The sequence below is a fragment of the Platichthys flesus genome, chromosome 14 (genome assembly GCF_949316205.1).
Source record: "Platichthys flesus chromosome 14, fPlaFle2.1, whole genome shotgun sequence".
Lineage (NCBI taxonomy): Eukaryota > Metazoa > Chordata > Actinopteri > Pleuronectiformes > Pleuronectidae > Platichthys > Platichthys flesus.
This window is the reverse complement of record NC_084958.1, coordinates 9,453,674-9,474,231: the sequence shown is the minus strand read 5'-3', so window position 1 is coordinate 9,474,231 and position 20,558 is coordinate 9,453,674. Positions and strand designations below refer to the sequence as shown.

Here is a 20,558-nt window from a genome sequence, read left to right as displayed (position 1 = left end):
AATTGAGGTAACCTCATATCTTATAATCCTATTGGCTTGGACATTCCTGTGGTAAATTGCCAAACAGGGTCTTGCCAACAGGTAGGAAAGGTTTTTTTTGCCCTCACCGGACATTTCCCGGAGTTTGCCTCTTCATGAAGAGCACAGCTGAAGATTGTTTTTCGAGTCAGACGCGTTCACAACAAAGAGAAGAGGAGAGGCGTCTGGGTTGATCATGCAGGAGGTATAACACACCGTCGAAATTCTTTTGCGGCATACACGTGTTATTGTTTAAAACACATCAAGACTGTCGTCAGCCCTCATCACCAAAAGATCCAGAATCTTGTTGTTATTCCAAGTTGACATCTTCATCCTTGTTCTCTACGTGTATGACACCTTTTTCATCCTAAAATATTGATATTCTTTTCACTTTTGTGTTCGACATCAACCCACCCGTCCTGCTGTGTTCTCACGTGGGCTCACTAACACATTTTCCAGTCATCGTAGGCGGGGGGCTAGCAGGAACGTCAGCTTAAGACACCATCAAGGTTATTTTTTCAATCTTAGCCAAGAAATTACACAACTATCGTCACAGGTTGAGAAGTATAAATAAAAGGCTGAACTCTGTAAAACCAGGGGGGTGCTTACATTTCCACCTTTTTATTCATTTCAATAGGAATAGAGCTGCACCTAGCATCAAACATCACCATGCTGGAGCTGAACTGTTCCCTCGAAGCTGTTTTCATATCTGGTGCCCAAGTCTTCGATGGCGTGGGCTGCCCCGAGGCCGCTGTGGGGTGTGGGATGAATATCTCGCTGGTGCTGGCCAACGCCACCGAGCAGGATCTGGATGAGCTGTGTTTGAGTGAGGAGGAGTACCTGGCCAGGCGCCTGGGGCCTCTCCGTTCCCCCGTCTTCTCTCCCGTCTGCGCCACCTACCTCGCCATCTTCATGGTGGGCGTCCTGGGCAACTGTTTGACCTGCGCGGTCATCTTACGCTACAGGGTGATGCAGACGCCCACCAACTACTACCTGCTGAGCCTGGCGGTGTCTGACCTGCTGGTGCTGCTGCTGGGCATGCCTTTAGAGCTCTACGACATGTGGCGGAACTACCCTTTCCTGCTCGGCAAGGGGGGCTGCTACTTCAAAATCTTCCTGTTTGAGACCGTCTGCTTCGCCTCAATCCTCAATGTCACCGCCCTCTGTGTGGAACGCTATGTGGCTGTGGTCCACCCCCTGAAGGTCAAACACATGACCACGCGCGCCCACGTCAGGAGGGTCATCTTCATGCTATGGGTTCTGTCCATGGTGTGTGCTGTGCCAAACACCAGCCTGCACGGCATCATGGTGCTGCCGCCAAGATTTGGACGACAGTTTCCTCGATCTGCAATCTGCCGTATGTGTAAATCTTAATATTTTATTGTTCCCTTTGTTAAAGAGTGTGAGACCAAATGCGAATATTCCCACAAAGATAATGTTAACGTGCTGAAATGGAGGAATATAAAATGTTTAGTCCACAAGTTCACCGGCTAACATCTTCCAATTAGCACTAAACACAAAGTACACGTTATTGGTTTGCAGGTAACTTTAATAAATGAGTGTTTAAAGGGACCTTGGAGCCCCAGGCAAAAGGGGCCGAGGGGCCCTCCATCAAAACCAAACAAAAATTGTTGTCGCTGTAGAACATATAGACAGAATCTTAAGATGGTTGAAAAATCTCCACTTCCTTCCACTACCCAGGGATGAAGATAAAATATCCTGTATAAATACAAGAATGGCTATCTTACACGTTTGGATCAAGTGTCAACACTGGCGAGGCCGATACTGTACATGCACTCGACCAATCGTGAGTCAGTCTCAGCTGTCAATCATGATGTTTCATCTCCTTTTTATAGCATCAACTAACTAATTCAAACCAAAATTATGAGAAAAATAACACTTTGACATACAGCAGGGTGATAAGAATCAGCTCAAATGACAGAAGCAAATTCTGCAAAAAAAAATCTATATGACGTGTACGTTTTACTTTGGTCCTAGTCCCATTCACAAACATGTTGACCTATACTGCAGCCAGGCACCAGGGGGCAATGAAGATGATTTGGCTTTACTTTGGGGGATCAGAGCTATCATCCAACTTCAAATACAATCTTGCTGTAGATTCATTTATTTTTTCGAAATCATGTCATTGTCAAGGAAACTGTTAAGGGTTATATTTAAATAAATGTATTTGTGTTATGTACTCACAGACTAACAATTTCTAGAGCAACACTGCCTAGCTGGCTACAAAGTGCTAAAAGGTTTTACACTGACATATGAAGCGTTGATGCCCTTGACACATCTGGGATCATGAGCTGACTCAGATCTGTGCTTCTCCACACTGTTCTGTATCTCCATCCTCAGATGTGGTCAAGCCCACCTGGATGTACAACCTGATCATCCTGATTTCCACGCTGGTCTTCTTCCTGCTCCCCATGTTGATAATCGGCGTTCTCTACCTGCTCATTGGCCTGCAGCTCCGCAGGGAGAAGTTCATGACCGTGGCGGACACCACGTGTAGCTTTGGAAGGGAAAGTGTCTTCGGGTTGAATAAACAGAAGCTGAGCAAACGCAACGTGCAAGTCACCAAGATGCTGTGTAGGTGTTTATTCAGTTATTTCTTTACCATGTGTGCATCTGAGTGTAAACAGCCTTCAAGCCCATAAGTACTTGTTATTTTTGTCTTTGTCCTTTTTACATTTGTGTCTCAGCTTTGTTTTGCCGTCTGTTACATGCTGGCGATTGGATTGACGATTGTGTGTCTGCTTCTGTTAGCGTGTTCTCTGTGACTCTAAGTGATGGTATCCTCGTGATCCAGGTGTGTTGGTGGTCGTGTTCGGCCTCTGCTGGGCGCCCTTCCACGTGGACCGCTTGATGTGGAGTTACATCGACAACTCATCCCAGCAGCACCTCAAGCTCTTCGAGCAAGTCCACGTCGTCTCCGGAGTTTGCTTCTACCTGAGCTCCGCCATCAACCCCATCATCTACAACCTCATGTCCACCAGGTTCAGGGAAATGTTCAGTAAAGTGACTTGTTTTTCTGACAGCTGGCCGATACGCTCCATCTCACAGGGGACCCGGGGCAGCACCTTGAGCGAGCCAAAACTATGAATTGGACCGATGGGCAAGTTGGGTGGAGCAGTGGTGTGATTAGAGGGTGTGCATTGTAAATATCTTTTCCCAACCTGTTCTTGTGAAAACATCTCCCGTTCTGTGTACGTTGATTTAACACTGACATCTTCTGCTCTTTAAAACTTGTGACTTCCCTGAAAGTTATTTTGTCAGTGTGATACATGGATTGTTGTCTTTTACCCATTCTTGCAATGCTGGTTTCCCCCTAATCTGACTCTGACTCCATTGTTGGGAATGGGCTTTATTTTTTTTATGGCAGCGTAATGCATTTTCAATCACATGCGTCATGTAATGTCAGGTGACTGCCTGCAGCCAACCAGAAGGACACCACCAGAGCAGATAGATTCAAAAAAGATGTATATATTGTATTCAAAATAAAGAAAATTATGTTTTCTTCAACTGCATATTGCAAAAATGATTGTTATTATGATTCCTGTCCAGCTCGCTCCTATTGAAATTTGTTCCTGTCTTGTAATCAGTCGTGAAACTGACCATCATCCTGCAGGAATCATGTCAACACACAGGACTTCATAAAACGGTGGAGGGTATTGTTCTCAGACGAACAATGAAATAAGCATACAAATACACACAGCAGCAATTTTATGCAATGAAGACACAACCATTTAGCAGCCTTGACGTTAATTCATTTCTATTTATGTAATGTCTTTATGGTATTTACCTCATAATGCGAGGTAACATTTCAATGCTTGCCCATTGAATGAAGAGTGAAGGTATACAATGCCTCATGTGTGAGAAGGAAACAAGAATGAAAGTTAATAAAGGGAAACAGGATTAATGACGGGATGGTTTGAATATGACACAATACTAATTAGTCAGGTGCCTAAAAACTACTTTCATTATGTATTATATGAATATATATATAAAATACATTACGACTATATAGACCATTGCAGCATTCACACAAATTCATTCATATACAATTTACAATATTAGTTAAATTGTGTAAAGCTCAATTAACAAATGAATTAATTAATTCAAGTTCCCTCATTTAAAATTGTGGTATCGCTATTTTACGAATGAAATAACTGCCTTTAAAATGACCTGTACAGTAAATAGGACATGTGAATATTCATCATGTTTGTGATTATTGATAAAGGTCTCTACTATGTAATGAAAGTGTGTATGTTTCCCTTTGATTTCATATGTATACCTGCTTTGGAAAATCCGTGCTTGTGGTTAGAGGGTTAATTGTTTGACTCAAAGAGAAATTAGTGGAAAGAGTCTTTGCACATGGTTTAATATTCAATCGCCTGCAGAGCGACCAGCAGACAGACACAAATATCTTCTGTTTGAATGTTTGGGTTAAACAACACCGCTTATTTAGGAGTAATGAGACGTGCCACAGAAACACGGGGCTGTCGCAGCTCAACTTTAGGTCACACACAGTGCAGGAGGAAAATTAATCTGTCCTCATGGAGATGGTGAGGAGTAAGGGGTCGAGGCTAAAGGGAAGGATAATGTCACAGGGTCGATTGTATATCAGAAATTTAACAAAGGGGGGGAGAAGAAATGAGATTGTTTAAATTTTAAATCACTCTGTAATGGTGCATTGTTATCAGAGTGCCACACCACCACTAATGAGTGTCAGTAAACCCACTAGCTCCACAGCAGAACACGCTGTTTGCACACCGCCTCTGCAAATAGACCCACTCCAGATCCCAGCATCATCCCAGTGATGGCATTTCAAGAGACTGGTTGTCATGTTCTCACATAACAACACGAGAAACACATTTAACTTTAACCAACTGTGTGAGTAGACTGTGGGAGCCGTGAAATTAAAACACAAATCAACCCGAATGAGGAACACAACGTGTTTTCATTCCGACTTTCCCTCAGAGAAATGAGCAGAGAGCTGGAGTGTTGGAACCCGTCAAATCACAAAATTAGACACCATAGTGAGATGCTCGGTAAGAGAGGGGGGAGGGGGTCTGAGTCTGAGCCTCACATCATCTTGTTTTCATCATTTGTGTAATTTACTTTGACGCACAACATAATGAAAGGAAGAGAGAAACGTAACTGATACTGATGTGCAAAACTTACAAATCACCCACAGACAATTTCAATGGTGGTGAGTCCTCGTGACTTCAAGCCCACTTAACGGCGTTCACCATTTTGGTTTCATGAGACATTGTCTTTGTAAAAGCATGGAAACCAGTTATTAACGTCGCCATGACTACAAAGCAGCAGCTACATTTGGCCAAGAGGGTTCATTCCACCTCATTTATTTTCCGTATTACTCTGAGAGAACAACAAGGTGTGCTGTTGCAATCGGTCGTTAATCCTTAACTCACCGATCATATCACAAAACAAAATTTGCCACAAAGTGCTTGAATAGCTGTGTAAGGTGCGACGTCCTCAACTCTTAACCCACGACAAGGGTGAGGAGAGAATCACAAGTAAGGGCTCCCTTTCCCTGGAGGGACAGAGGAGCAGTAGAACACATCCACAAATGATAAAAAGAATTTACAACCATCATTCATGAGAAAAGACAGACACTAACAAAGTATTTATACAAAAAGAAAATGTCTGGCAGAGATGAAGGGGGGAGGGAAGAGCAGTGATGCCATGGTAGAGCTGTTTACAGTATTAGCATAGTGAGTAGGTGTATTGTTTATTTAAACAATCTGGTTGTATCCGGGATCAGATGCCACCACGAGCCACGATCCTGGATCTGCAATCCTCATGCATGAGCAGGAGGCCACATTTAGGGGGGGAAATCAATTTCCCTGTCAGAAAAACCAAAGGACCAATAAGGATTTTTTTTCCATTCCAATTATGATAAATAATCAGTAATAAAATGTTATTATTTAAAATATATAAACAATCATAAAATGTAGTGGTTTTGAGCAGAATCAGGTGTAAATACGTTTCATGCCAATCCATTCAGGACTACATTGCAGTCAGTCCTATTGTACAAAGCCAGGATGCAGAGGGATTAATGGGAAGTGGACAGGCTCATTGCAGACAACCTCTGTCCACTCTGTTAGGGCGGCGACCGGTGAACTGTTAATGGAGCTAATGGGGAGCAGAATAATTAGATATTCTTTATTTCTATTCAGTGCTTTTTAAATCAACGGCAGGTATTTGAAGTCAATTCATTAAAAGACATGGAGCCAGAGTAAAGATCGGGAGTAAAGAACAATAGGTATCTGAAATCTCGTAACAGATACGCAGTTTCCGAATTTTCGCTGACTTTTGTACATGTCCTCTTCAATTTTAGTCCATTTTAAAAAGTAAAAGAGTTGCATCATACAGTGCAAACCCAGCTGCCAAAAGAAGTCAGGAGAGAGTCAGTGCTGATAGGCTTTTCATGGCAGGAGTTGGAATATTCTCACATCTTACACAGATGACAAATATGCTGCTATGCACGTCTCTGCATTGAATTTGTGCGTCCTTGTACTGTCCAGTTCCTCCCGCGGAGGAGGGGGAGATGTGATTCGCTGCGTAAATGATGAGATGAGGTGTCGGATAATGGGATGAGTGTGTGGACGGGGTCTGACACTGATGGAGCACGAATGACTCTCCAACAAGAGCAGTTTAGAAAAGGCCTGGTAACACATGGGACCACATCCTTGACCTGATGAACAGAGAGCAGAGTGAGGCTGCGGCTCCATCAGCAGTATATTCAGTTATAAAACCTGACATCCAGCAGTGAAGTGCTGCATAACACTGGTTTCATGCAAACCATCAAACAATTTTATATAACTATAAACAGAGGAAACTATCTTTCCAATTGTCCTTCAGATTCTCTTCAGATCCATTTGAAACTTTGCATGTACACTGCTGACACAAGGAAGTCCGCTGTGACATAAAACCATAAAACGACTGACGGTTCAGGGCTGTGGAAGTCGTCCGACATCAGGCTGCAAAGGTGGAGGCATCACAGGGGCCATGTCAAAGCCTGGATTCTCCTGGAAAACAAGTCCATCTGAAGCACGGAAGTGTTTTATACACATACCAAGCTCTGCAAATTGGAGATATGTTTTCACAGCAACTAAACAGCCGTGATTTGTATGAGACGCAGCCGGTTGCTGTTATATAAATACACTTTCATGAAAATTCACAATGGTTTTTCTCCAGTAGACAGCAGAACAATATGCATTATAACAACCCAGCCTTGCAGTTAATCCTCTTTTAATGAAGATTATAATGAACAGTTTTTAATTCATCTGTTTAGGTGCTAATACAATACTAAAGATTTGGAAATGATTCATAAAACTTCATAGATCATTTTAGACCCTTTGATTGCAAATATCTACTGTCACTGATGTGACTCCACAAAAGCAGAGGATTGGTGAATTTAAAATCTAAAATTTGTGGGCTCAATTTCCCCTTAATTTGACAAACGTATTTGAACACGTGAATATCTCTCATTTCTACATATCTCACGTCTCCAGCGTCTGACCCTCACATTCTTAAATTAATGAGCTGCTTCCTAAACAGATTTCTTGCTAGATTCATCTTTTGATATCACCCCTATCGAAGAAAACATTTTGTACTGTGTATTTTCTATTTTAAAGCTGTTCACGCAGGCTTTGTGTTAAAAGTGTAGACAGTATATATAGATGGACGACATTACTTAATTTCCTCCCCAGCCAGAAATGCAAAGTATTCTGGATATGATCTTTTCAATTTGTACCAATGACAACATTTGGAGTCAGAGTCTCCGCTGTAGCGATCACAGTTTGAAGCTCCGGAATCTGCGGGGGCAGGCATGGGATCAATCTTAACATCATGTATATATAAACAATTTATATATATATATATAATACTTATAATACATCCAGGCTTTATATACTGTCTATAAGGGTAAAAGCAACACATCTGCATTGATGGAGCTTTATACCTTTAACTCACTAATTTAAATGAACACAAATAGAATATATGTTGCCCTCTTGTACAGCTACTACTAGGGAAATGGATGTATTCATATTGTATAGTGAGTCAGAATAAGCATTATTCAAGGCCACCCTAGCTTCTGTGTGTGTTTGTGTGTGTTTGTGTGTGTGCGTGTCATCCTGCAGTGCAATCACATATAGTTTGGGTTAATTGGAAAGCTCAACAAAGGGTGAAGCACAGTGCCCTCTCCCCCACCGGCTTCACCTCACAATGAACACAATGAGCTTGTATTAAGACTGAATAGGTGGAAAATAACCACGGCCAGAATATTAACAATTGGCAAATGTCCGCCAGCATATGAAGAAATCATTTTCCTATTATGAGGAGGTTTTCCATTTTCCTCCTCCTGAAAACCCCTGCTGGGATAAGCTCAAATGCAGAAACACATATTTACAACAGCAGCGTGGTTGTCAGGGTTAGCAAAAAGTACTTTGGAGACTATAAATATGAAATATTAAAGACACAAGGGACCTCTTGATGGATAAACCCTCACCACTGCTTCACTTTTTTCATTTTCTCCTCTTTCAAAAGGACTCACAGGGGTTGAGTGATTAATTCTCCACTCAGACAGGTGAATCCCGGGACACTTACATTCTGCTGCGATTGCATTCGGTTCACACGTCCCACGCTCACGTGTTGGAATACCTCAAACATCTGCAAAGTGGAGACAGACAAACTCCCCCCAGAGAACAGGTGAGAGATCTCATCTTTGTCATTTTTAGCTTCACTAACAGCCTGACTGTGATGCCAGTGTTGGTGTGTTGGTTCCTTCACCTGATAAAGGAGGAGCTGGTGAATTGTCCTGAAAATGTGCACAGATATTCACAAATTGTAGTCGAGTTTTGAGTCGGCCTGCACTCTGCGGTTAACATGTAACTGGCAAAATTACACAAATGAAGCATCGAGTTAGTTCATGCAGGACATGGAGTCATGTGCTCAGCTGTCACAAGCTGTCCGATAGGTTCATGGGGGCTTGTCACCAATCACAGCCCGTCCTCTCGACAACGCAGTCCCTTTAAATACGACCTCCTCCTCACTGATCCCTGCTCAGCTTCACTGCCACCCACGCCCTGCTGCCGGCAACTTGGCTCCACCACCCCAATATCCACCTTTTAGCACTGAGCCCAAACATAGTTGTGGTCAATGATATTTGTCTCGAACAAATTATTCTAGCCTGTTACGCCCACTGGGGGGGGGGGGGTTATGTCGTGTTCCCTGTTTTATCTAAGCATGATGCTTGGCTACTCCAGGGATCATCCAAAGAATGGAGCCATAGCTGTATTCCCATAAATGGGTAAATCGTGACAAAGTGTTCTTGACTGATCTCAGCTCATTTCACAGAGGAGTCAGCTGCCTGTCTTTCGAATAGAATCCGTTCATGAGGTTTTGCTTGGATTTCTCGTCACGTCAGCGGCCAACATGCGTCATCACTGACACATAATGGAAGACGGTTTAATGTGGATCTTGGTGAAGTGGGTTCTCTATTATGTACCGAGTGCCATTCAAGATCAATGCTATTTTAAAAGGTCACAGATCTTTCACAGTTGTTTGCAGATGAAACTTCAAAGTCTGTCTTTACTTAACTCTGAATGCAATTCATGTCAAATGACTGTGGGGGATGAAACTAGTCTTTTAAAAGGCAACATAAAGTGGATTTGTTGCTTTCTTCAGTGACAAGTTAGAATGGGAGGACTGTGAATGATTCACGACACTGTGACTTTGCTGAGCAGAACGAGTTTATGACTTTAATTTGTTTAAAGTTCCCCGAGAACAAGAGGAATCCGACGTTTAAACACTGTGGTCCTGAAACACGGCAACTTCTTTGTAACATAGCAGTAAAAATCAAAAGTAGAAGCTGTTGTATAAAAGTAGCAAAACAACAAAGGAAAAACAACAGATAATCATCTCATGGGAAGTTCACAAAATAACACACTGGAGTCAAATACCAGAGCACAGTTACAGTAATGATAAAACACTGACTGAGCTATGACATGCCTAATATTTTGGACTTGAAGAAATAAATCGGCCACTGGAGACACTGTCCAAACTCTCCCTGACGTGAACGTGTAATAGATATGGACCAGCTCATGTGTTTCCTTCCCTGTCTCAATGCAGTTTAGCCTCACAGGTTTTTGGGACAGTACTTTTGCTCAAACTTGGGGACGTCAAACTTCCTGGTGCAGCCTTTGTAGTTCATGTAGCGGATCTTTCCGAAAATAGCTCTCTCTTTCCAGCCCTGGTCGTGGATGCCACAGATAGACCACATACACCCTACAGGAGGAAGATCAGGATGTGAGGAAAAGAATGCAGTCCATCAGTGTCTGACTTGCTTTATTTCATGATTGAGCTTACCAACAAAACCACTCGGGTCCTGGCCATCCAGCGAATAGCGGTCGTTTAGATAGAGGGCGATGGAGAGCGCCTCCTCTGGTGACGTTGTCCACTCCAGAATCTTTTTGGCCCAGTACATCCTCAAGAAGCCATGCATCTTCCCTTCGGTGATCAGCTGGTACTAAAAGAGACATGGAATAGAAAGCAGTTGGAAAGAAAGCACAAAACAGACGGACATGTAGGTTAACATCAGGTCCATTGAGACCTGGTCCGTCTCACTGTTTTACCTGAGCTCCATTCCACAGTCTGTCGTGTGTCTTTGCTTTCTCCAGCTGCGCCCGTGTGTAGAGATGAGGCCTCTCGTCTTTGGCGTGGTCCTTCAACGTCTTCTGAGCCCATTCATATGCACCTGAGTGACACAAGCACGTAATACATCATTTTCCAGAAACTGTGAAAATACAAAGACAGAGCCGAATCCTTTCAAGCGCCCAGTACAAGCCTGTAATTTGGACAAAGTATTTCAGATTGTGAGCGGATGTCACTGATTGGCCATTTGATACAGCAGAGTGAGCCGATTCATTTTCCACTGACCCTCCACCCTGTCGTATTTCTTGTTGTAGTAGCAGAAGTTGTCCGTCAGCTCCCTGCGCACCACCAGCTCTTCGATGAAGGAGGCGACGACCTGATCTGCCTTTCTCCCACTGCTCTGAACCTGCATGGCCACGCGCTGAGCTGAGATGTGGCCTGGAAAGAAGGAACAGAGGAATTTAAAGACGAGATTAGATGAGAATGCAAACAGAAGAGACTTTCATCCCAAGTTCAGTGTTGCGGTCCAGCTAAAACAAACACATTCTGTGATTTGTGCGTCACTGCGGTTCACTTTGAACTCAGCTTGGATTCTGCAATATCTCAGGGAGCTCCAGTAAATTAAGACTCCGATATGGTTGATGCTTCGTGGATGTAAGTGATGAGCATCTACTATTTAGACCCAGTGATCAGTAGAATCAACAAATTGAGTAATGAAGTGAATGGAATAATGGTTGGAGTTGTTTGAAGGTCATCATCGAGTGTGGATAGTATAGTGTTTGATCTGTTTCTAGCGGTGGATTAGGTCACAAATGTAAAGTAGGTAAGAAGAAGTAATATTACTGCAAAGTTTTGCAAAAACCAAATCTTACATTTTCCCCAAAACATTAATAACATTAATGCCCAGAATTTTTCTTTTCATTGAACGAGTGCAGTGGCCGTTCTGAACCTGCCTGTTTGGAATGGGCTGTTGGCTTAGTCTTCTGTGATGCTGGCTGCAGCTTTTTCTCTAAACTGTAAAAGACAACAGCAGTAACTGAGCCGCACCAAGTCAAGACTGGCTGCTGGACTCTGTCCACAGAACCCTGAAGCTGCACACAGATCTGTTCACATGTTTATTCAGAGTTCAGTTAAGCTCAACTCAGTCTATTGCCTTTTTTAAATATTTGTATCCTCTTCTCTACCTCATTCTAACCTGCCTGCTGCTCTAACAACTGAACTCCCCCAGTGTGTGGATCAATAAGCTGTTATCTTATCTCTCACACGGAGCCCCTAACAGGAGAATCAGCTGTCGAGAACACAATGAGATCCAGATGATCTGGATCTCCAACATCATGAGTCCCAGCGTATCACATGGCCAGATCGCACCAAATTCAACACCGCACTTTCAAAGGCCCTTAACAATACACATGCCAAGTGTGAAGACGATAAAATGAACGTTTTTCAAGATATGCGAGCAACAGACAGACGTTTCTGAATTATTATATAGATTACTGACCGAAGTGGAGCCAGGGGGAGAGCTGGCTGAGGGCGTGGACATTTGGGTCGTTGCGTTTGGTTTCAAACATTTTTAGGCGTACGTCAATGAAGGACTCCAACATGGCCATCCCCTCCTTGGTGCCAGGCTTGGCCCACTCCGGCACCACGACCTCCCTGTCGACCGGCAGCGAGGCCAGAGTTTTGTCCCACGCTATAGGCTGTGAGGTGAAGAGAGGAGGACACAGAACCAGTCAGCAGAAGTCGCAGCGGCCAGTGATGAGCTAAAATATCCACCGTGCTGTGACAGTGAAATGCAAACTTCTAAAGCAGAGAATGTTCTGAATCTCTCCCTTCAAATTAGGAGAGTACTCACACAAGTGATTGGCTTATCCATCACAGCACAGCGGTAAAAGCTGCTTCTGAGATAGAATTTAAAACTTGTCACAGTCGTAAAAGAAACGCCTGTTTATGTTCACTCATCAATAAACGATGAGCAGCGGAGAGGAGAGAGCTAAAGATTGAAAGCGGTATTTCATTTCAGCGGTCTGTCTCTCTGACAGCTTAATCTCACATTGTATTGATCTAACACTTCAAAAGCAAATCATATTTTCAGGATGAGACTAAATATGTGTGAGTGGTTTCAACCGAGCCAAAAGTCCTTTAATGTGGCACAAAAACACTCTGTGTCTTCTCCACCTATCAATAACACATTCACTTTGATCCACAGCAGCGTGAATGTTCCCGTCGGGCGTTTCTGCAGCACTTACTTTAGCAGTTCTTTTAGCCGTGACGGGATGTTTCTCTACCGGAGGGAAATCGGTGAGGAAGTCCGGCAGAAGTTTGGTGATTTTTCCCCTGATCGTTCTGGCGGAGTATTCCTGTTTAGGTGACGCTACCCAGCAGGGAACAATGTTATGGGCATCAACCTATAAAAAGGACAATGAGGTGTTAAATTCCGTTATCAGCTTATAAGGACAAATCTGGATTATGTGAATTTAAATATTTCATACAGGGACCGTTTGTGTTTATTCTTTGGCAGATTTAAGCTTAAACTATCCAAATAAATGGACGGACCCAAAGATCTTTTTCACCACTTGCTCTGACTTGGCGAGGTACTCTTGGTGCAAGTGCTCCCAGAGTGCCCCTCTACTGTAAATATGAGGCAGGGTCAAACTCTAATATTAAATATACTACAAAAACTTAAAGAATGGAGAGCAGCCAATCAGCCAACGCTGTCTGTAAATTACATATTTGAGAGGGAGCTTTTACCTGTTTGAGGAGGATGTCCCCTGGAAGCTTCTTTTTGACGTCCTCTAACCACTGCAGAGGTTCTCTGAGAGGGTAGAAGTCTGTCACCACTGCCCCCAGGCTGTGGTCCGACACAAAGCCGGGGAGAACGTCCCCTGCTGATCCATGGAGTAAGTGGAACTGGATGTCTAAGGCTTTACATTCCTGGTTGTTAAGAGTAGAACAACACAATTACGACTAGAGGAATAAGTTGAATTAAACAATGTGGATCACATATCACTGAGGAAAGCAACATTCCTGCACGTTCACCCTCTTCCCCTGACTGTACTGTGCGATTTAAATATGTTGCTGCTCATTTAACTCGAGATGAAACTGTTTTTATAACTGTTTTTTTTGTACTGATAAGTGATGTTCACACATAATTCGTAACGTGTAACATAATCCTGCATGAGATTTTAGTTTGTAAGTGTAGCAAAGATTTGTCATTGATTTAAATCCTAACCAACATTATTCAATCTAACGCTTAAAGAGATCAGTTGATAATTTATTCTATTAATCATCTAAATAAAGTGAAACATAAAGGTCATGATCACCCTAAATCAGGGGGACATCTTAAAGTTGCTTTTTGAATGAGGTCAACAGTGTAAAACGTGACAGAATTTTCCTCCATAGCTTACTTCAACTATTAGTTAATTGTAAATAGTTGATTTAGTATTAATTATCGAATATATTATTTGAAATACAAGTACATTTCATTCAACAGATCTGAATTCCAGTGGTAGATTCTTTAAAACCCTACATGTCGACTTTCTAGCTGGAAAAAAGTAGTAAAAGTATAAACAACAAAAATACATGAGAGGAGCTTACAAGTGTTTGGTTGTTTTACTTATTTGAAGATAAATGATATCAAAAACATATTGATAAACTGACTGATGCACTACTAGAACTATTGGATGTAATCTGTGCATCCAAACCAAATCTTTCGGTCACCTCTGCGACTTCTTTCAGCCCTTCGAGCATGAAGCTGTAACGTCTCAGCGTAGACAGCTCTGACTTTGGGACAAACCAGCAGAAGCAGACGTGCAGAGGAAGGTTTTTCTTCATTGCGAGTTCCTGTGCATAAATCAGAGCCCAGTTATCTGAAACACAAGAGGAAACACACACACACACACCGCTATTAGACACATGAAGAGAAGGGAAATGGCTCAGTGCTGGTTGTGCAGGTGTTTACCTTGAACTCTCTGGTCTCTCGACATCCAGTAGAGGACCCCCTCTGAGCCCTGCTTCATCTTCTCAGTGTCGGATAGGATTCGAAGACGCATCTTGTTGAACTTCGTCTCCTTCTCCTCTGACCTCTGCTGCATGAGCTGGTCCTGCAGCCAGCCCGCAGTCCTCTGCTGCTTCGCTGGCTGCTTCGCCGGCTGCTTCTTCTCCTCTTGCTGCTCCTTCTGCTTCGTGGGGGCCAGCTTCTTCTGCTTGGCGGAGCGCTCTTTACCGGCGGGAGCAGCCTTACGTTTCTTATCTGACATGGTGGAAACACTGGAGAAGGAGCCGGTGAAGAGGGAGAGAAGTGGACTCGGTGATCTCTGGGTTCTGAGCGTCAGGAGTCGCCTTTGTGCAGAGGGGGAGCTGCGAGGGACGTGCGTGGTGAGAATCACAACAAAACACGGAAATTAGAAAACCGCACAAACATTACGTGTAACCGAGAGGATCAAATCCAGGAAGAAAACTCAACAAACCAGGAGCACGACGACGCTGCACAAACTCCTCTCTCGAAAATGAATGAAGATAACTCTCACCTCCTCCAGATGCAGAACATGCAGCGAAGGACTCCTGTAGTTCTTCTGTCGTCGTGTAGCGGGGGAAACGAACTCGACTCTCAGTGGAAACCACGACGCAACGAGTGACCGCGAACTCTCAACACACGTCTGAACGCGTCTGGTACGAGTTACAAGAGCCCGCCTGTGTTTGGGTTTTGTAACGCGGTGTTGTCGATGGGCTAGAACTACGTCGCCCACAATGCTTTGCGTCCGCGGCGCATGCGCGGCACCGCTTACATCGGGAGGAGGTACCTTGCTGTGTGTGGTACAGAGAGGAAGCCATAGCTCGACCCTGCAGCTGCCACAGTCCGTCCCCTCGCTCCCTGCGTGTTTCACGGGCTCTACAGCATGGACACAAGCGGCTTCGCGGAGGGCCGCGACAGGAAACCCGCGGGGCCCGATAAAGTCGACATGTCGCTGGGTAAGGTCCTCAGCAGCCGGCCGTCACGGTACCAAAATACAGCCCGAGCTAATGATTTCTGACGGCGCTCAGTGATGGGAGGGCGTGTGCAGCTGGCTGGCGAAGTGTCATTCAGACGCCATCGTTTACTCTGCTCGTGTGATTCTTTTTTTATTTTAACAGATGACATCATTCGCCTGAACAAGAAGGAGCAGCAGCAGCTGAGGAGGAGACAGGCCCCAGGGAGCCGGAGACCGGTGAAGAAGAAAGGCCGCTTACCACAGGTGTCACCGCGGGCTGCTGCAGCTGTGGGACCCGCTCAGAGAGGTGTGTGTTTTGGGGTGTGTGTCATTTACTCCTCTTCTAACCTGCCCTGTACGTGTGTAACGCAGTTATTATTATCTCTTCCAGGAGGTGGCGCACTCCGAGGAGGAGCGCCTAAATTAAGAAACCGGAGGGTCCCTCCCCTGCAGGGGCTACGGCGGGGTCCGGGGGTCATCACAGGCCTGGCCGCCAGGAGGCCCACCGCCCTGCTCAAACGAGTGGGTATCCTGAACAGAGCAGCGATCAACCAGGTAATGGAGGACCCACTGCAGGACATGTCCATGCCAGTGAGGGTGCACTGACAGCAGCTGCTGACACTGGTCTGCAATATTTCCCATCAGCAGCACTGGTATTTGTCACAGAAATTATTTACTGACCTTGTTGGGTTTGTTCAGAAGCTGGACACGTCACCTGTACGTAGTCACATGAACCAGCTCATGAAGGGGATTCGTCTCTCAACCAAAAGTCTTATGGGAGGTTTCAGGGGTTTAACCTGAGGGTCTATGGACACAAACACACACACACACACACACACACACACACACTTCTGAAGAGACCATGACCTGGATGGCTGAGAATCTTCAGGTGTAATGTTTAGTTAGAATAAAGAAGAGCGACGGCTCAGGTCATAGGAATCCCCTGTGTACACGTTGAGAAGCTGCAGTAGAGCTCTCAGCCTCTTAGGTAGGTTTTCAATTGACACCACTGTTCTCTTATCATCAGCAGGGATTTCTGCTCCATTGATTTATTTGTTGTTTATGTTTGTTTCTCCTTAACGCAAACCTCCCTCACGTGCTCTATTTCACTGCTGGATTTCTGCTCCTGTGCATCACGTGGGGTTGACGCCGCGTTGTCAACGATTGAGGGAGAGAGGCTGTGTCCTCTTCTCCTGTTAAAAACGTTGTGTAGGAAACACAAAGCAAAGAGAGAAGCGACTGAGAAGAAGCTAAACTAAAGATGAATCACTGAAAATCCAGTGTACAGTGAGACTGAAGCTATGTGAGACTGATAATGAAGCCTAAACAACATCTGCAACTTCAATGTATCTTCACTCACGTAACAAAACCCCTCTTGGCTAAAAGCGAGTCTAAACAAACTGTGAAGCCCGGGCTCTGAACGCCCAGAGGCAGCGCTCACATCCTGTTACCTGGCAACAAGACATTGTCTCTTGCTCCAGACAATCTTAGACATGTTTCAGCTCTTTTTCCCCAACAACTAATAAATTGTCAACTTCTGACAAAAGCCTTGTCAGCTGTGATCATAACTTTGAACTAACACAACATCTTTTTGTTGTTTTTCTATATTTTTCTCTCAGTGAGCCCCAGTTAGTTCAAATGTGTTTTACATAATAAACACAGAGTTATGTCATCAGTCTGGAACATCGATCTTACTCATTCTTTTCAGAGTTACATCCTTATTTCTGTCTCTTCTTACTTAAATGATTAAACTGCCTCACTTCATATCAGACCTTAACTCAGATAATCAACTCAATTAAGTGTTAGTGTTGTCATTTAGCTCTCTGTGCCTTTTAAACTAGGCTTTATAAAGATGGGTGAATTCTTGTGTGGATGCTGGTAAAACGACCGAAGGGAAATGGAAGTTTCCCATTCCTGATGTGTATTTTGCGCTGAAACAAAACCTTAAAGTATCTTCCCGCTGCAGGGTAAATTGTGGATGCTTTGCCTTGGTTGTAACTACACATTCCTCTTTCAGAAAACAAGACAGAAAACAAGGCCCTTCATTCAACACACTGAAACTCCGTACAGGAAGCCGGAGGTTCAGAGGCGACTGTACAGGCAGCCGGATCCACAGAGAGGCCCGAGCACATCAGTCAGGAGACCATTTCAGCTGCGACGACGGTGAGGACCTCTTAACAACAACTCATACAGTCAAATGGTGCACTTATGTAATATTGTATGATTGTTTATTGATTCATGGAGACTTGGGGGTGTGCTGTAAGGACCTACATCAGGGCTTTTTATGGCCCAAAACATATGTTTAAGCGTTGGAATGTGGAAAGCAGTTGAATTTTAAAGTCCTTCAGATGAGTGAAGGCTCATGTGTTCAACTGTACAGTTCACAGTTCACTTGTTTAAAGCTGCAGCGATGGCTCAGCCGTATTTCAGCTCTGTTTTTTCTTCCTGTCCTTCAGACCACTGCCCCCTGTCCAGCAGACTCGGAGGGAAGCACGCCAGGCCACATTTCTTCTTCGCAGGGGACTCAAGGCACGTGCTATTTATTTATGGATTTACAGGTCATTGTTAAATACATTTTGAGAACATTCCCTGTTTGTATATGTAGTTATAACGGTTTTTCTGTGTACTTCCAGACCTAATCCAACTGTCAATGCACCACTGTTTATTCTGCTCTCGGCAGGTACAAGCTCAGGTGCAGAAGCCAAGTCCTCGCTCTCCAGTCAGAACTCGCCAGTGAGTATTTGTAGGCTCCAGCCTGTTTTTGTAGTAGCAGCTACTCTGTTGTGTGTGCAGGGAAAGAGGAAGTCCCACTATGGATGTGAATAATTGGAGAGGTGGGGTTGGGGGACCATTGTTTGCCATCTTAGGGTCAGTGTCTGTTGTGCTTGTGATATTGATACAGCATCTATTTGTCCACCAGGTGGCGCACATCGACAGCCAACAACGGGATCTTGACTGTTTCAATTGACAACCCCACAGCCAGGACGCAGCCTGAGTTAGTACCACTCAACACCAACCCACTATTCATTATATTTACACATATGTTGGATTTAACATGGCAGAAACAGTGGCAGTGCCAGGAACTTAACTTTGAGCTAAAATAAATAAGTTTGTGAGCATCAACTGATGTGGTCTTTTCCTCAGCACCTAGTGTTGATCAAGTTTCTGTGTGTGTGTGCTTTTGTATCCTCTGAGGAATTGTACATGTTGACAATGATCTTAGACACCTCCAGATTCAACAAACCGTTTCTGCCACCTCTTCACAGGCCTCCCACTGCTTGGACCCTGCACCCCCCGAATGTCACTCCTGTTCCAGTCAAGATAGAACCAGTAGAGAAGAAAATACCAAAAGGTGTTCCTCTACAGTTTGACATCAACAGTGTAGGCAAACCGGTGAGAGCATCCTACGTTATTGATTCTATTTTGTTAAATACAGTCAGAGGTAGATTTCAACAAGTAAATTTAAGAGTTTAATACCACAGTTATTGAAATGTAATGCCCAAGACAGAATATTTAAGTCCCAGAATTACTTGCACTTCCCCTCAAATCTCAAAGGCAGGCAGTAGGTATTAATGGGTATTAGTTTAATTAGATCAGTTGTGACATGGGTTGTTTGTAGACTTTCAGTTATGGACTCAGTGTAGGTCTTGTTTGTAGTTTCATTAAAGTGTGTTAAACATTCGTTCACCCGATTCTTTTCACAGCAAACGTCGATGACTTTGAACGAGCGATTCCGCATCATGAAAGATCAGCGTGCCACGATGGCACAGAGCGGTAAAGGCAGCCGATTTGTCACAGTGGGTTAGCCGGCAAAAACACAGAAGCTCCTTTGTCCAGGTCAGACCCACACAATGAACCCCACCTTTTCTGATGGAGGGTGGCACGGCCGACCTGCTTCTTGACTTTGCAAGTGGTGAGTGGGCAACCGATCCTGGGACAAATGAGCACAGCGTGCACAACTGCTCAAAGGTCAATGGAAGGTTTCCCGTTCATAATTCATATTGTTGTATAGAGCCGTTTGTACAGTGGACGTCCTACACTCGGAAGGAGAGATATTTTCCCCCCCGTTGGACTCTGGACTGTCACGATTGTGAAGAGTATTTTTTTCAGAGGACCGTTATGTATTTGCGTGGGTGGCACATATGTTCCCAGATTCCTTCCAATTTTGTTTTTTGAGAATAGTTTTGTAATGTTTGTTCAAATAAACGAGTTTCTTTAAAAGTGTGATATTTGTATTAGCTTCAGTCTTCAGCATCCTGATGACGAACATGTTTCAGGTCTCCATCTTCTCTTGTCATCAAACAGTGGCAGCTGCCTGTGAAGTGTTAACTCACCACCGACATGTTGATTTACAGACATCTGGTGTTTGCACGTTCCTATGAAGTATTTCACCTATACACAAAACTCTCTGCATTTGGCACCGTCTTCTCGTATGAGTTTTGTTATTAAGTAGAAAGAGGATGCATTTAATACAATACGTCATCAGAGGAAGTTGTGCTTCAATAAGTTGGTGTATATTCAACAGAACATTGTTTTAAATGTCCTAAGAATGAACTGTTTTTTACATCCACAGGCATTATTATGGAATCTGAATATTGCTTTTATTTAAATACATTAAAATTTGCAATGTAACAAAACTATTGGCATATGAAATTCAAACACCATTTAAATGAACAAAACATGGCTCACTTCATTTTTCTGTGACTAGTGTCAATAACACTAGTTTTTTTTTTTTCTTTCTGTGCCACATCGTTTTTTTTGCCCCCCCCCCCCATTTACACTGTTCACAGACTATCTTACAATAAGAGTGCTGAATAAAAATGAGGTAAGAAAGTGGTTTGAAGATTACAGCTCATGCAGAACATGCCGAACAGCAACAAAAAAAAA

At 43.7% G+C, this 20,558-nt stretch overlaps 3 protein-coding genes across 4 annotated transcripts; 2 read left to right on the top strand and 1 right to left on the bottom strand.

Moving 5' to 3' along the window:
* The first annotated feature begins 687 nt into the window (after positions 1 to 687).
* Positions 688 to 4,062, top strand: LOC133968685 (neuromedin-U receptor 1-like). The gene is made up of 3 exons (XM_062404859.1): positions 688 to 1,375; positions 2,380 to 2,613; positions 2,834 to 4,062. The coding sequence occupies exons 1-3, from the start codon at positions 688 to 690 to the stop codon at positions 3,124 to 3,126; spliced, it is 1,215 nt and encodes a 404-aa protein (XP_062260843.1). The 3' UTR covers positions 3,127 to 4,062.
* A 5,723-nt stretch (positions 4,063 to 9,785) lies between these two features.
* Positions 9,786 to 15,390, bottom strand: cpdp (CPD photolyase). Of its 2 annotated transcripts, none has more exons than XM_062403917.1 (10): positions 15,231 to 15,390; positions 14,663 to 15,060; positions 14,422 to 14,570; positions 13,453 to 13,635; positions 12,951 to 13,109; positions 12,203 to 12,401; positions 10,990 to 11,142; positions 10,686 to 10,807; positions 10,420 to 10,579; positions 9,786 to 10,338 (listed from the first exon to the last, which is right to left on the bottom strand). In XM_062403917.1, the coding sequence occupies exons 1-10, from the start codon at positions 15,248 to 15,250 to the stop codon at positions 10,190 to 10,192; spliced, it is 1,692 nt and encodes a 563-aa protein (XP_062259901.1). In that variant the 5' UTR covers positions 15,251 to 15,390; the 3' UTR covers positions 9,786 to 10,189. The 2 variants fall into 2 exon arrangements, with proteins under 2 accessions (XP_062259901.1, XP_062259902.1); XM_062403918.1 differs by having other exon boundaries at positions 15,171 to 15,383.
* A 108-nt stretch (positions 15,391 to 15,498) lies between these two features.
* Positions 15,499 to 20,414, top strand: LOC133968092 (UAP56-interacting factor-like). The gene is made up of 9 exons (XM_062403919.1): positions 15,499 to 15,672; positions 15,835 to 15,978; positions 16,063 to 16,226; positions 17,689 to 17,834; positions 18,128 to 18,200; positions 18,352 to 18,404; positions 18,592 to 18,666; positions 18,938 to 19,064; positions 19,376 to 20,414. Exons 1-9 carry the CDS (start codon positions 15,600 to 15,602, stop codon positions 19,475 to 19,477), a joined length of 957 nt encoding a protein of 318 aa, XP_062259903.1. The 5' UTR covers positions 15,499 to 15,599; the 3' UTR covers positions 19,478 to 20,414.
* The last annotated feature ends 144 nt before the right edge of the window (positions 20,415 to 20,558 follow it).